The sequence below is a fragment of the Symphalangus syndactylus genome, chromosome 4 (genome assembly GCF_028878055.3).
Source record: "Symphalangus syndactylus isolate Jambi chromosome 4, NHGRI_mSymSyn1-v2.1_pri, whole genome shotgun sequence".
Taxonomy (NCBI): Eukaryota; Metazoa; Chordata; class Mammalia; order Primates; family Hylobatidae; genus Symphalangus; species Symphalangus syndactylus.
Genome location: NC_072426.2, coordinates 25,547,214 through 25,564,329, shown reverse-complemented (window position 1 = coordinate 25,564,329; position 17,116 = coordinate 25,547,214). Strand labels below are relative to the sequence as shown.

Sequence of the window (17,116 nt, the reverse complement as noted above, 5' to 3'; positions counted from 1 at the left end):
TGAAGGCAATTCCCAAGTTAAAAAGGTTTTGAGTATAGGCAGCAACAGCAGAATAAGTTAACAGACTTCTAAAATAGCTTGAAAGAATGATACTTACTTATGTGCAGTTGTTTATTATTATATCCACCATTAATACTATACTTGTAAATAACATCTCTGTACTCTAAACATTTTACACTTATAATTTTATTTCAAGACCAGCTGGGGCTAAATGATGGGACCCTGATATGGTCTGGTTCTGTGTCCCCACCCAAGTCTCATGTTTAATTTAATTCCTAATGTTAGGGGAGGGACCTGGTGGGAAATGATTGGATTATGGGGACAGATTTCCCCCTTGTTCTCATGATAGTGAGTGAGTTCTCTCAAGATCTGATGGTTTAAAAGTGTGTGGCATTTCCCCCTTCACTCTCTCCCTCTCCTGCTCTGCCGTGGTAAGACGTGCTTGCTTCCCCTTCGCCCTCCACCATGATTGTTAAGTTTCCTGAGGCCTCCCAGCCATGCTTCCTGTACAGCCTGTGGAACTGTGAGTCAATTAAACCTCTTTTCTTCATAAGTTATCCAGTCTTAGGTAGTTCTTTATAGCGATTTGAGAACGGGCTAACACATACCCCATTTCAACAAAAAAAACTTTGTTAACTAGCTGGGTGTGTCTAGCTACTCAGGAGGTTGAGGCAGGAGGATCACTTGAGCCAAGGAGTTCAAGGCTGCAGTGAGCTAGGATTGCACCACTGCATTCCAGTCTGGCTAGAATGACGATGCTGGTCAGCTAGAATGTAGGAGACCCTCAGTTCTGTCTCAAAACAAAAAATAAAAACAAACAACTATTGCTGCTATATCATATAAAAGTAATTTCAGGTCAGTTTGTATAGGGAAAAAAGCTACCTCCTTAAAGTCAGACAAAATACTTTTATAGGGTATAAATTTTATCAGTGCTAATTCTTTTTATACTTAAAACCTTAAGCCAAAATCACTACACTATCTTTTTAAAATAAGCGAATCATGTTAAGGAATACCTATCAATAAAATAATTGTAAAAGAGTAGAACACAGTATCATTTCAAAAGCTTCAATCTTTTATTCAGAGAAGAAGAACTCAAAGTCTGGAAGTTCATGTGAATTAAAAAACAAACAAACAAAAAAAACCCTTATTCAGCTCCACAATGTATAAGCATGACAGTGCTCAGTTTACCAAATAAATATATGTGCTACTGATTTGAGGTATCTTTAACAAAATTAAATGAATTTTCTTCAGATTTTATTGAAGTAGCAGTAATCCTTCAGCATATAAATACCAACCAGTGGGAAATGACGAGATGTTCTCATGTCAGCAATTATCCAAAGAGCATTCATGTTTTGCAACATAAAACTGATTGGAGACTATACTTTGTGGTTTTATGAATAACAGAATTGCTAAAAATTCCCTGTATCTGCTGGGCAGGATGGCTCATGTTTGTAATCCTAGCACTTTGGGAGGCTGAGATGGGTGGATCTCTTGAGCTCAGGAGTTCTAGACCAGCCTGGGCAACATGGCGAAACCCCATTTCTACTAAAAATACAAAAAATTAGCTGGGTGTGGTGTATGCACCTACAGTCCCAGCTACTCAGGGGGCTGAGGTGGGAGGATCACTTGAGCCCAGGAAGGCTGCAGTGAGCTGAGATCGTGCCACTGCACTCCAGCCTGGGTGACAAAGCAGAGATCATCTAAAAAAAAATCCCTGTAGCCATGAAAAATATAACCCTAAAAGAATTTCCAAAGACAGTACTGTTTAAGAAAGCAGAATACTGAATACTAAAATTTAGAGACATGTATATAATTTCTTCCTCTTATTTTTTTTTTAGAGACAGGATCCTGCTGTGTCACCCAGGCTAGAATGCAGTGGTGCATCCACTGCAGCCTTGAACTTCTAAGCTCAAGTGATCCTCCTGCCTCAGCCTCCCGAGTAGCTAGGCAGATCCAGCTAAATTTTAAAATTTCTTTGTAGAGGTGAGGTCTCATCATGTTGCCCAGACCTGTCTCAAACTCCTGGCCTCGAGTGATCCTCCCACCATGGCCTTCAGAAGTGCCAGGATTACAGGCATGAGTCACCATGCCCAGCACTGACATGAGTAACTTCTTAAGTTTAAATGTGAAACTAAATAACCTGTGTAAATTTTGGCTATGTTACAAGGGCTTAAATTTCATAACTTGTACTCATATTAATCAGCTATATGTAAATCATCTGCATCATCTCCAGTTACACTAGACCACATTATATTTCAAAAATGTTATAAACTTCCAGTCATGCAAACGATCCTTCATTAAAATGGTTTAAATTAAATAACTGTATTGGTTAACTTGAAGTCTCCAAAATTGTCAGTAACTACCTTCTAACATCTGTTAAATTTCTAGCTACACCATGGCCATCCTAATCAAAGGAACTTATTAACTATCCCCTTTATTTTCTTCTCTAAACTTTTCACTGGTGTCTCTCACTGTTAAAGGTTTACCAATTGTGTTTTATCTAAACAGTACTACAACCACTTTTTTTTTTTTTTTTTTTTTTTTGAGACAGAGTCTTACTCTAGTCACCCAGGCTGGAGTGCACTGGCGCAATCTCGGCTCACTGCAACCTCCGCCTCCGGGGTTCAAGTGATTTTCCTGCCTCAGCCTTCCGAGTAGCTGGGATTACAGTTGCCAGCCACCACGTCCAGCTAATTTTTTTTGTATTTTTAGTAGAGACAGGGTTTCACCATGTTGGCCAGGCTGGTTTTGAACTCCTGACCTCAGGTGATCTGCCTGCCTTGGCCTCCCAAAGTGCCAAGATTACACAATTTTTTTTTGAAAGCAGTTATCAAAAATTCAATTAAAAGTCAGCCGGGAGCGGTGGCTCATGCCTGTAATCCCAACACTTTGGGAGGCTGAGGCGGGCAGATCATGAGGTCAGGGTTCGAGACCAGCCTGATCAACATGGTGAAACCCCGTCTCTACTAAAAAAAAAATATATATATATATAAATTAAATATGTATATATTATATATATATTATATATATAAATTAAATATATACATATTTTATATATATATAATATATATATATAAATTAGCTGGGTGTGGTGGTGTGTGCCTATAATCCCAGCTACTCAGGTGGCTGAGGCAGGAGAATCACTTGAACCCAGGAGGTGAAGGTTGCAGTGAGCCAAGATCATGCCACTACATTCTAGCCTGGGCGACAGAGCGAGACTCTGTCTCAAAAAAAAAAAAAAAAAAAAAAAAACAAAGCAAAATATAATTCACTGATTTCTTATCTAGGACCAAAGTTCCTTACCTAAAAAACATTGAGGATTTTAGGAATTTCTCTGAAACTGTACACATTTCATGTACATACGTAGTTTTCTTAGAAAAGACTACTTTTATCTCATTCTTAAAGGGCTCTATGACATGCTCCCCCCAAAATGACTCATAACCACTGATCCTAATCTTTGTAATTTGCTAGGTTCTTTAAACTTTTGCGTATACTGTATGTTATTTTGATATGTTTTAAGGAAACAGGTCGAGAATGGTGGTTCACGCCTATAATCCTAGCACTTTGGGAGGCCAGGGCAGGAGGATAACTCGAGGTCAGGAGTTCAAGACCTGCCTGGGTAACACAGCGAGACCCTTTCTCTACAAAAAAGATTTTTAAAAAACAAAAAACAACTAGCTGTGCATGGTGAAGCATGCCTGTAGTCCTAGCTACTTGGGAGACTGAGGTGGGAGGATCACTTGAGCCCAGGAGATCAAGGTTGCAGTGCACTATGATGACATCACAGCACTTTAGCCTGGGTAATACAGTGAGACTCTAAAAAAACAACACGTCAGCCTGGGTAAACAGTGAGAACAGAGTGAGACCCTATCTCTCCTCTCTTTTTTTTTTTTTTTGTAAGTTCCATGGAACTCTGCTTGATAAGCTATCCTATCTCTTTAAAAAATAAATAATCATTAGAACACTACTGAAAGACACAAAGGTAAACAACCCAGAAAGACATACAAGATTCAATATCAAAAAGATTATCTTAAGTGAGAATCCACCAAAAATATTAATGTTTGTTTTTTTCCTATGTAAGACAAATTGATTCTAAAATTTATGCAGAGAAAAAGAATTAAAATAACCTTGGGGCTTGGGGACAACAAGGGATATATAGTTCTACCAGATATTAAAACTTACAAAGCCTCAATAATTAAAACAGTATGATGCTAGTGCATAAAGACACAAAAGACCAAGACCTGAATTTATAGTCCAGAAACAGAGCCAATACATATGAGAATTTGGTAAAAGTGGCATCTCTAGTGGCTACCAAAAAAAAAAAAAAATGGGCTGAGCGCAGTGGCTCACGCCTGAAATCCCAGTGCTATGGGAGGCCGATGCACGTGGATCACTCGAGCTCAGTACTTCGAGAACAGCCTGGACAATATGATGAAACCCTGTCTCTATGAAAAAATACAAAAAATTGGCCAGGTGTGGTGGCACGTGCCTGTAATCCCAGCTACTCAGGAAGCTGAGGCACAAGAATTACGTGAACTTGGAAGGAAGAGGTTGCAGTGAACAGAGATCACGCCACTGTATTCCAGCCTGGGTGACAAAGCAAGACTCCGTCACAAACAAACAAAAAAAAATGGTGTTGGACAACTAGGTATCCATCTAGAAAAACAAAACCAAAGTTGGATTCATACTACATATCATCTATCTAGATAAATTCCAAATATGATAAAGATTTAAATGTAAAATGTACAAGCCACTGAGATATTATGTTTCTCCTGATGGAAGGACATAATTCTACCTACGAAGCTGTGCTGTCCTGTCCTGTGTCTCCTCCCCACCAACCTGAACCTCATCTGGTCTCTTGATCCAACTACCAATATTAGAGGAACAACTACTCCTCTGCAATCGGCAAAACCCAGACTGTGGACAACTCAGGACAAACCCAACCTAGTTTCTCCAGTAAATAATTTTAAGAGGGTGGGTGTGGGGGAGGAAGCAAGATGAGGGAAGAACCTATAACCTATAAATTAAAAGAGACATAAAAACTATCAAAGAATTGCAAATTAGGAAATTCATATGATCTTGAGTCAAACACATGGTTTAAAAAAAGGCATTTGGAAAACAATAATCAGAGACCTGTACATAGACTAGATAATGAAAATAATGATTTACTGTCAATTGTTTGATAGGTATAACATGGCAATGAGGCCAGGTTAAAAAAAAGAATCCTTTTAGAGATACAACTAAAACATTTACGGGTGAGATATAATGGGAAAAAATAGGAAGTGTGGAAGTAGGGCATGGCTGGAGAAGAATTAGCCATGGGATTTCTGGTAATTCAAGGAAGGAGGGAAGCCACACAAATACTACAAGTATTTTGATAAAAGTAGCATCTCTACTAAGGCTCATTCACTATCAGAATCTATTTGATTTATTAGTTTATACAGTGAGTTCTAACAGTGAGTTTAGATATCAAGTTTGGGATAAAGAGGAATACCACATTATTCAATTATATGCAGTTATCGAGTTTTGGGAAAACAGGTAGCAAGAGTCTGGAAAGTATGGAAAATTATTTTATAAACTTGGGAGTAGGAAAGGCCTTTAAATTTATATTCAAAATCCAGAAGCCGTAGTGGGGTGGGGGGGGAAGAAAACTCCAATAGAATTGGAAGACAACTTGGAAAACAATATTTTCAAATCATACAAAGGGCAAAACTCCATAACAAAGAGTTCCTACAGATTTATTATGAAAAGGAGCACTGCAATAGAAAAATGGGCAAAATATATGAATATACAGCTCACAGAAAAAAATCCAAATGGTTCTTAAACATACAATATTCATTCCATCCCTAAAGAATGCAAATTAAAACTTTAATGAGATAACCAATTTTGACCAGGTGTGGTGGCTCACGCCTGTAATTCCAGCCTTGGGAGGCCAAGGCAGGGGGATTGCTTGAGCCCAGGAGTTCAACACCAGTCTGGGCAACACAGCAAGATCCCGTCTCAACAAAATAAATAAATAAATAAAAAGAATTAGCCAGGCTTGGTGGTACATGCCTGTGATCTGCTTGGGAGGGTGAGGCAGGAAGATTACTTGGGCCCAGGAGTTTAAGGCTTCAGTGAGCCCTGATCACACCACTGCACTCCAGGCTAGGCAACAGAGAGAGACCATGTCTCAAAAAAGAAAAAAAACAAAAACAAAAAAACAGAGAGATAACCATTTTCTACCTATCATGTTGGCATGAAGTTCCATAACATTCTGTTGGCAAGACTATAGGAAAAGAGGCACTCTTTATTACAGGAATATGAGTAAATCGGAACAATGTGGCAATAGCTACCAAAATTATAAACACTCTAACCTTTGATCTAGCAATTCCGCTCCTGGATAATTTACTTTACTAATATTCCTGTACAAGTATGAAATGACATACACACAAGGTTATTAAATGTAGAATTTTTATAATAGTGAAAGACCAGAATCAATCCAAATGTCCTTCAATGTGGCATTGATTAACTAAATTCCAGAATGTCCATACAATGGAATCCTATGTAGTGTAAAAACAAAGAGAGACAACAGAATAAGGAAACTAGATACTAATATGGAAACATCTTAAAGATAAGTAAAAAAAAGCAATGCACAGAACAGTGTGTATGTGTTATTGATAGTTTATATAAAAAATAAGTAAATAAAAGGAGAAATAACATATGAGGCCAGGAGTTCGAGACCAGCCTGGCCAACATGGTGAAACCATGGTAAAAATACAAAAATTAGCCAGGTGTGGTGACACATGCCTGTAATCCCAGCTACTCGGGAGGCTGAGACACGAGAATCACTTGAACCTGGGAGGCAGAGGTTGCAGTGAGCCGAGATCGTGCCACTGCAATCCAGCCTGGGCTACAGAGTGACACTCTGCTTCAAAAAAAAAGAAAGAAAAGAAAAAAATATATACGGGAAAAAAGAGAAGATTTTTCTCCATGTATTATTAAATATACATACTTTAATTTTTGGAACATGTGACCAAAAAAACCTTAAACACAAAAGCTATTGAAAATTTTGATTACAACTTCTTAGATTTCAACTTCAAAAAATATTGCAATTTTCAGCACCATAGGAAAGGTTAAAAAATGCAATTAAGTAAAAAACAACAACAAAAAACTTCTGTAGAAAGACAAATGTATCTTACAAAAAATCAGACAATAGTCTGAAAAATATCAGAGCATTTTAATGCACAGATACAAAAACACATGGCTCTAAAAACATAAGAAAAGTATCTTTAACTCACGTATACCATAGTTACTGAGTTACACAAGCAACCAAGAGGATTCAGGTCAAGTTCAAAGGTGTATCAGTGCCCCAGCCTTTTTGGCATCAGGGACCGATTTTGTGGAAGACAATTTTTCCACAGACATGGAGAAGTGGAGGAGGGGGGCATAGTTTGGGGATGATTCAAGTGCATTACATTTATCATTAGACTCTCATAAGAAGCGAGCAACCTAGATCCCTCGCATGCACAGTTCACAATAGGGTTTGCAATCCTATGAGAATCCAGTGCCGCTGCTGATGTGACAGGAAGTGGAGCTCTAGCCCACAGCTCACCTCCTGCTGTGCGGCCCAGTTCCTAACAGGCCATAGACCAGTACCGGTCTGTGGCTGCAGGGGCTGGAGATCCCTGGGGTATATCATTCTCAGATTCCTTCCTCATTTTTCTCTAAAATAACTTTATGAACATCAGGTTTATAGGATGGGGAAAAATTTTTTATTTTCTACTTACATTTTCATTTTTCAAGATGAGTTTCAGGATTGCTTCTCTCTGTTTTAAAGCCTAAAAGCAGGATAATTTCCAGTTAGCATTTTTATTTTTATTTTTTTTTTAAAAAAAGATCAAGTGGTGTTCCTTCTAAAGTCTCTCTCAATACTTATAGGAGATGACAGAAACTTTGAAGAGGTCAAAGCAACTAGATTCAAGACTCTAGAGTAATTATCTCTGGTTCTCCTAATGAACTGTATCTTTGTACTCTCATCCCCAGTGCCTAGTACGATGTTTGGGAAATAACACACCTTTAATCTTTAATGAGTAAGTGAATATCTATGACTATAATGTCTTCCCTCTATAGTTCAGCAATCTTCATTTTTTTCCCTTCCTGTAGGAAACTCATGAAAACTCACCATAAAATTTATTATCACTAATTTAAAGAGATGGCAACAGTAACTTCTCAGTTCCTCCATTTCCTTCTCCTTCTTTGACCACTAATTTATATTAGTGAATTTTAATTTAGTGCTGATGATATATTTGTTTACATGTCTGTATGCTTTTCCTGCAGTGACAATTCCTAGTTTTACACCATACAATAAATACAAACTACATTTAGCTCCTTTTATAGAATCCCTCAGCTATACAGTCAATATAGATGCTTTTTAAAACTATCATGGCTGAACTTATCCCTATTCCCACAAACATCGACAAAACAGAGCTGGTTACAATGACTACCAAATCAAATTACTTGAAAAACAAACCAAACCCTGATCTTTCTGTAATTTAAGTGTGTCAAGTAGGAAGGTTAATTTGATATGTTATGTGATCACCAATAAATACTTTTTGTTAAACATTTCACTTGGAGAAAAGTTTTAAGATTAACCATACACTTTACATCATATTACATAAGAAAAAAAACTAACCTATAAAGCATATTCACTAAAATGGAATAAAATGGAGGTTACAAATTTCCATTTCTATGTTAACACTATACAAATTTATAATAAATTTGATAAAACCTGTTACAACCCATTTTGATTACTCACACGACATATTAGATTTACAACTTTAATACTGGCTACTTTCCATGCTACTGTATCCTATGTTCTATTCTACTGTACATCAAAAACCTTAGCTGGCCAGGCACAGTGGCTCATGCCAGTAATCCTAACACTTTGGGAGGCGAAGGTAGGAGGGTCCCTTGAGGCCAGGAGTTGAGACTAGCCTGGGCAACATAGTGAGACCCCCATCTATAAAAAAATTCAAAAATTAGCCAAATATGGTGGTGCATGCCTATAGTCCTAACTACTCAAGAGGCTCAGGTGGAAAGATTGTTTGAGCCCAAGAGTCAAGGCTGCAGTGGGCTATAATTGTACAGCTGACAGAGCAAGACTCTGTCTTTAAAAAAATAATAAAAATAAAAAAGCCTTAATTGTCCATTGTACTAACTATTGGATTAGTGATAGAGATTCTATAAATTATCTTTAGAACCAATTAGGTAAACAAATTTTTAAAAAAGTGTTCTGATGTCTTGCTTACAAAATCAAAACTCTTGGGCAAAGCATATAAAGTTCACCTAAACCCAGAAGCAGTCTACCTTTCCAGCCTCCTCTCCATCTATATTCCTTGGTGCTGCACTCACCAAACTACCCTTAGAACTCACCATTAAACAGTGCTTCCACAAATTCTTGACTTTGTTCATTCTGGCAGGAAAGCCCTTCCTTGTCTCATTTGCCTGTCAAATTCCTATCATCCTTCAAGGTCCAGCTGGATTCTGTAAATTCCATGGACTTCCCTGACAGAATATTAGTTTTCATCAACATCTCAGGCTCTCATAGCTCTTTAAACATACCTTTATAAAGCATATTTTACATTATTTATTTCTGTGTCTGCCTCTCCAAAACAGAGTTCTTCGAGGACCAGGCCCATGTCCCATTCACCAGAACCTAGCAGATCTCTGACACATATTAATTCTCAATAAATATTAGTCATACTAGGCCAGGTGCAGTGACTCACGCCCCTAATCCAACTTTGGGAGGCTGAGGCAGGCAGATCATCTGAGGTCAGGAGTTGGAGACCAGCCTGGCCAACATGGTGAAACCCTGTCTCTACTAATAATACAAAAATTAGCGGGGCATGGTGGTGGGTGCCTGTACTCCCAGCTTATTGGGAGGCTGAGGCAGGCTCGCTTGAACCTGGGAGGCAGAGATTACAGTGAGCCAAGATCGCACCACTGCACTCCAGCCTGGGTGACAGGCAGACTCTGTCTCAAAGAAAAAAAAAAATCAGTCATACTAAATAAATTTTATAGTCTCCTAAATTAAGTTTAAAAATCTTTTCATTGATTCATTGGGTAAATTTTCTAAGGATGTGCACACACTTAACCACTTTATTAGAGTTGTAGCTATAGTAAAGAGTTGATCAGAGTAATTTTATAGAGTCCATGACCATCAATCTTTCAGAGATCATGTTTACTACCAAAAACCAATCTGATAAATTACAGAATATAAATGGGACAAATGATTTTTAGCCAGATTATAAATGGAATTGGAGTAAGTTTCTCTAAATGGCAACACATGTAACATGCTGATTGTATGGAACATATTTTCTACTAGTAAAACCTGTTTTTTCTTTCCTTTGCAATCTGAAGGCAGACAGAATTCAAGATTTGAAGATCTGTGCCAAAATTATAGTGTACTGGTAAGTCATAATCATCTACTAGAGGGTACTTCTTAACTAACAAAAAATGCTAGAAAGAAGGCAGAACTGGTTTAACACCATCTAAGCATTTGCATTCTTAAGGTAAACTATGATATCTACTGGAATCATTAATCCTATCAGGGAAACACTGACTACATCTGCCGATACTCAGTCGAATAAATCCCTGTTGTTGTTCATGCCAGGACTTCTGAATAGAACAATTCTTCAAGCCAAATTTCTCCAATTCTATTCTATGCTAAACCAAAACTATAATTTAGATTTTCTTATGTATCTTCCTATATCCTAAAGTAAATCACTAAAATAGCCAGGCAAACTTGAGATAACTATACATATATACTTTGAAGAGAAGCAAGTAACACTAATCTTAGGATAGAAATAAAGAGAGTGGAAAGGACAAAGAAGCTACTGTCAGGGTTTCTGCCCCATTCCTTCCCTGTCGTAAGTAGCCCTATATGACAAAATATTCCCTTCTTAAAATTAAAGATGACCACCTATAAAAAGGTGAGTATTTAACTCTTCATAATATCAATCAAGACCACCTACAGGCTGGTTGATATGAAATCTTGTAGGCATTCTTCTCATTATAGCCGAGTCAAGGTCCTGAGGACGATTGGTAGCTCCCATTACTATGACCTAAGTGTATAAAGAAAACAGAAGGTATTAAATCTACCAATTATACTCCTCTGAGAATGTTATTACTAGGGCTTAGTTTTAAAAATTAAGTGGTATTTTAACTAAATCCTTTATAAGAAATCTGATTTTAATTCACTATTATTCAACTATTTACAGGTATAAATTGAAGTTAATCCTAAATAAATCAAATAAAGCAAAACTGGAAAACTAATGCATTTCACTTCATGTGTTTCTAGTAATTAAAATATGTAATGTTCAGTTGCAAACAGCCACTGAAGAATTATTAAAATTTGCTTTTAAAAAACTATCGTATTTTGCAAAATATGGTTGCTTAATGAATACATGTTGAATGACTAAAAGCCATTATGTTATAGCTTGGGTATACAGTTTGGGAGTATGGGGGGATAATTCAAGTCCTTAAATAATAATATTATGGAGAGAATCATTTCCCCTTAATAAGTCTGAAGATTCTGGTAACTGTAATAGATATTGAGTACTTTTTCTCTATATTTCACATCATCATCTCATGGTACTATCAGCACTGCAGGTGATAGCTTCTCAATGCGAAATAAAGTCTCAAGTAATCCAACTTTAAACAAAGATAACAGAGTATAAGCAAACATCAAAATGCTGGGAAGAACTCTTTTTAAAAATGCTGGCAGCCCTGCCAACCTCTGGGTCTATGTCACTTATTTATAAAGGATGTAGAGATTGAAAAAAAAAAGGAACTTTAAAAAATAAACATGAATAAAAACAAAGATATATAAAACAAGTTAATTTCTGAAGGACATCAATATTACCTTTACTGTTGATACTTCAGTATAACCCGGTAACAATACACATCTGCTATCCAAAGTGAAATTTATTGGTATTCCACGGAAACACATTTCTCTAACATTACCTTATTTCTCCCTAAGAGGTTTTACATTTCTGAAATAATCCAAATCTTATATTCTATTTCTACTCTACATTGAATGACATTCAGGAGCCTCAGAGCCCAATTACTTTCAATTAACTGTGAGAGTTTGCCACCTAGAGGAAGAAAATATAAACACAAATTTGAAAAATGTTAGTTCCACAACACAACATAATGCAAGTTTGTATTTGTGTTAAGTGGCCCTAAAATCAAAATATTAATGCTCATATCTATTTTTCTTTATTTTCTTTCTTTCTTTTTTTTTGAAGACAGAGTCTTACTCTGTCTCCCAGGTAGGAATGCAGTGACGCCCACATGGCTCACTATAGCCTCAATCTCCTGGGCTCAAGCAATCCTCCTGCCTCAGCCTTCTGAGTAGCTGGGACTACAGGCACATGCCACTGTGCCTAGCTGACTTTTCCATCTTTAGTAGAGACGAGGTCTCACCATGTTGCTTATGCTGGTCTGAAACCTGTGGGCTCAAGCGATCCTCTCCCATCAGCCTCCCAAAGTGCTGGGATTACAGATGTGAAACACCACGCCCAGCCTTTTTATTGACTTTCTACAACTCAATAAAATAAAAAAGGAAAAATTTCTTCCAAATTTAAAACAAACAAATCTTAAAAGTGGATGAATGAACTAAAAGCATAAGATAATGAATGAGTATAAGGAAAAAAAATCACAAAAGGCACTGTGGTTAAGTCAATATTTGGGGGAGAAAAAGGGAAATGGGCAGCATTTGAAGAAACACAGGACAAAGCAAAACAAAATTTAAAAGCCAGTATAGAGGATGGAATACTAAAACACAGAATCAAGGAATCCAAATAAAACTAGTAAAACATGGCCTATTGAGTATGTATAACAGATACTTATGATGAAAAAGCAAAAGTGATTGAAATCACTTGTAGTTTCACATAAAGAAGCAAATTCTAAGGAGTAATTTTAAGCAGGAAAAGCAGAGAACCTTTTCATATATATTAATTCAATACAAATGAGCTAAAATTTAAAACAGGAAGCGACAGTAACTTTTTACTACTTAAGAAACAAAATCAATGTTCCTTTTAGGTGTTAGTTGTTCAAACTTTAAAAAAATCTTTATTTTCTGTTCCTGCATTCATTTGCTAAGAATCACGGCCTCCGGCTTCATCTGGAGGACGGAGAGGATCAGGAAAAATAACTAATGGGTACTAGGCTTAATAGCTGGGTATGAAATAATCGGTACAACAAACTCCCCAAGACACAAGTTTATCTATGTAACAAACCTGCACATGTACCTCTGAATTTAAAAGTTTTAAAAAAAATCTTTAAAACAAAACATGAAGATAATTTTTTTTATCATTTCACATTTAAAATAATCAGACCTAAATTTACATCTCAAAACTTTAACTTCATCAATGAATACCCTAAAAACACTATCTTTTATGTCTCATGTCTCTCAAGATGAAGAATATGTCATCAGTTACTAAGGTTCCCAGAAACAGTGACGGGTTTCATTGAGCCGTTCTCTATTTCTATTTCCTTGGTGACCATATTACAAGAAAGCTAGCTAGGGTACTGGGCTCTCTTCATAATCATAGAAAAGACAATTCTAGAGAAGAGCTAACTGGTTCATATGAAAGTAGAATATGTCTAAAACTATTACTCAAAATTAATAATATCAACTTTAACCCCCCCCAAAAAATACAATAAAGGTTAAAAAGTAACTGCAGTTTAATAAAAAAGCAGCATCTTCATTTGCTCTCTCACATCAAAACTCATCATAATGAAAACAGTAATTGCTATTAGTGCAATAAGGAATTTTGGTTCTAAAAACTCTGTTGTAAGTTATGCTGTACCAGAATCATACTGTAGAGCTATAGATGAAGTGGTTCTGGAGAATACTTCATCCAACTGCCACTATAGCCCCTGCTGAAAATAGTTGAACACTATGCTCTGACAGGGTACATAATATTAAGATATTTTATCTTACATAGGCCAACTATCCAAATGTCTAAGTGCTTTAAGTATTATTTCTCAAGGAGAATAATTAGTTTTTGGCAATCTGTACACGAGTCCCACTGATAAACCGCATAGATTTATCAAAATGAATTATTACTGAAAAATGTTTCTATTAATGTTACCTAAATTTATCTATGTTATGTTTTTTCTCTAACCATTCAACAAAAGCTAAAGGCTGTTTTCCTCATAATAAAACTACACTTTCACAAACATAATGTAGAAGGAGGACATGTGGCTTAATTTTCTTCTTGAGAATGATGTTGTTCAGGCTTTTGACTTATGCTAATGCTGTGGGCTTAAGGGATCCTTAAACCCTCTGGCCACAAAAATAAAATATTTAAAAGACTCAAATAAATTAATCTACAATTTTGCAAAGAAGTAAACGAATTAAGCTAAGGCTGGCGGTAAAGCCTAGGTACTTAACTCAGATTAATTCCTCATAACAATTCTGAGGTAGGTACTATTCCTCCCTTTTTATAGATATTATTCCCTCTATACAGATACAGAGTGATTATAAAATTTGGCCAAGGTTACATAGCTTGTTGATGCCAGGGTTCTGATTTTCTAATCCAATTAGAAACATGAGTAATAAGCAAGAGCCTATCAAAACTGACCTGGTAGATTTTTATAAACAATCTTAAGAATTTCTAAAACTGAAAAATGTAATACTTGAAATAATAAGCTCAATGAAAGAGTCAGATAGTAGAAGAGCTTCAAATGAACCAGAAGAAAGGAAAAGAAATTATCCAGGACATAGCACAGAAAGACAGAAAATATGAAAGAGACGTTAAGAAAGACATGAAATAGGCCAGGCACAGTGGCTTAGCCTGTAATGCCAGCCAAACTTGGGAGGCCAAAGTGGGCAGACTGCTTGAGCTCAGGAGTTCAAGACCAGCCTGACCAAGATAATGAAACTCTGTCTCTACAAAAAAAAAACCACCAAAAATTAGCCAGGTGTGGTGGCGTGCAACTGTAGTCCCAGAGACTTGGGGTGCTAAGGCAGGAGAATCGCTTGAGCCCAGGAGGTTGAGGTTGCAGTGAGAGCCATGTTCACGCCACTGCATTCCAACCTGGGCAACAGAGTGAGATCTTGTCTCAATAAAACAAAACAAAACATGAAATAGAAATAAGGTCCTACATATATCCAACTGGCATTCCAGAAGGAGATAAAACATGGAGAATAAACAATAATTGAAGAAATAATAACTGAATTTTAAAGAAGTAATTCTAAATATAACACTTTTTTAAAAAAGGCAAAAACAGATTACAAAATAGGAAATACTAAAGTTGGCTGGGTGCAGTGGCTCATGCCTATAATCCCAGCACTTCGGGAGGGTGAGGTGGGTGGATCACTTGAGGTCAGGAGTTCAAGACCAGCCTGGCCAACATAGTGAAACCCAGTCTCTACTAAAAATACAAAAATTAGCTGGGCATGGTGGTGCACGTCTGTAACCCCAGACCCCAGCTACTCGGGAGGTTGAAGCAGCAGAATCGCCTGAACCCGGAAGGTGGAGGTTGCAGCGAGCTGACATCACACCACTGTACTCCAGCCTGGGCGACAGAGCGAGACTCTGTCTCAAAAAAAAAACAAAAACGAGAAAATACTAAAGTTAAAACAACAAAAGAACACTGTTAACTTTTCCATGAGATATAAGTAAGTGATTCATTTAAAAAAAAAAAAAAAAAAAAAGGGAAAATAGTTCTAGGATGTTTATTTCCAGCAATCTGGCTGAAAAAACAAACATGCCAGATTAACTTCTTTTTAACTTTCTTTTAAACCACTGAGCTGATAAGAAAGCATGGAATATTCAGAGGCCAAAAACTAAATGAAAACTGGGAACCTAAAGAGGAAAACTGAAAAATAAAGCTCTCTTTGTCTTTGGTCACATAACCGGGAACAAGCTATGGTTTCACAGCCATACAGGAGGAAGAGAAAAAGCCTAGAATACAAGTCTGTCTTGTATAAATTGGGATCCTAAAGACAGGCATAGGTGACAGGAAGTGAGAAAGTGTTGTCAGTTTCAGCTACTAATGAACTCTGTCAAATGAAAATCAGGGAAGTGACTAAGAATTGAGAGTAAAGACTATAAGGAATTATGGTAAAAGTCAAAAGTAAGAATCGAGGAAAAGAGAAAGAACAGTTTTTTAAAAAAATGTACACAATACCCATGGACACTAGTCACTTCCTCTCCTTAGCACTGTAGGTTCTGAAAATTCCAAGGACGGGCTCTACTCTGGTGTTTTCTCTTCTGTTGCATCTGTTTCAGGCATTTAGGCAATCTACTAATGTTTTGGTAAACACGAAGTCCTCAAATTGGATAAAGTTTATACAAACCATATTCTTTCGGATCCTTATCACTTAGTCATAAGTGTAAATAATTATGAAAAAAAGTTTGTACAAAAAGCATAATAAGTAGCCCAGCAAATTTTCTATTAAGAACAAAAAAACCAACACAAGTTGAGGGCAGATTTTATTCAAATACCTGGCAGCTGTGATCAGTATCCAATCCATCCCAGAGACTCATAAACTGAGCTTTCATCATGGCTGTAGCTTCATGGTCAGAACTTGAACGGTTTCGTAGAAAGGAGTCTAGAAGTAAAAGGTCCTTAACCTTAGAAATTAAGAATTAATTATTTACCCTTTTTTTTTGAGACAGGGTCTCACTCTGCTGCCCAGGCTGGGGTGTAATGGTGCAATTACAGCACATTGCAACCTCGAACTCCCAGGCTTAAGTGATCCTCCTGCCTCAGCCTCTCGAGTAGCTAGGACTACAGGTACGTGCCACCATGCCTAGTTAATTTTTTTTTTATTTTCTGTAGAGATAGGTCTCACTGTGTTGCCAAGGCTGGTCTTGAACTCCTGGCCTCAAGTGATTCTCCTGCCTTGGCCTCTCAAAGTGCTGGGATTACAGGCATAAGCCACCATGCCTAGCCTTATTTTATTTATTCTTTATGTAATTTCAAATGTTCCTAATATACGAAAATGATAAAACGTTTTAGATGATGGGTATTCTAATTACCCTGGTCTGATCACTATATACTACAGTGATCATTGAAATGTCACTCTTTACCCCATAAATATGTGCAATTAGCAATT

The 17,116-nt window shown here is 36.9% G+C and overlaps 1 protein-coding gene across 8 annotated transcripts in view; it reads right to left on the bottom strand.

Moving 5' to 3' along the window:
* ATAD1 (ATPase family AAA domain containing 1) overlaps window positions 1-17,116 on the bottom strand; it is a 104,630-nt gene that overhangs the window by 13,906 nt on the left and 73,608 nt on the right. For all 8 annotated transcript variants that reach the window (XR_010120464.1, XR_008657061.2, XR_008657063.2 and 5 more), the window contains 3 exons: window positions 16,503-16,609; window positions 11,016-11,105; window positions 7,770-7,820 (listed from right to left, as the gene is read on the bottom strand). Coding sequence is in view for 2 of the 8 variants with exons in the window: in XM_055274311.2 (XP_055130286.1) it covers window positions 7,770-7,820; window positions 11,016-11,105; window positions 16,503-16,609 (248 nt within the window). In the remaining 6 variants the exon portion in view is untranslated. The remainder of the gene's footprint in view (window positions 1-7,769; window positions 7,821-11,015; window positions 11,106-16,502; window positions 16,610-17,116) is intronic.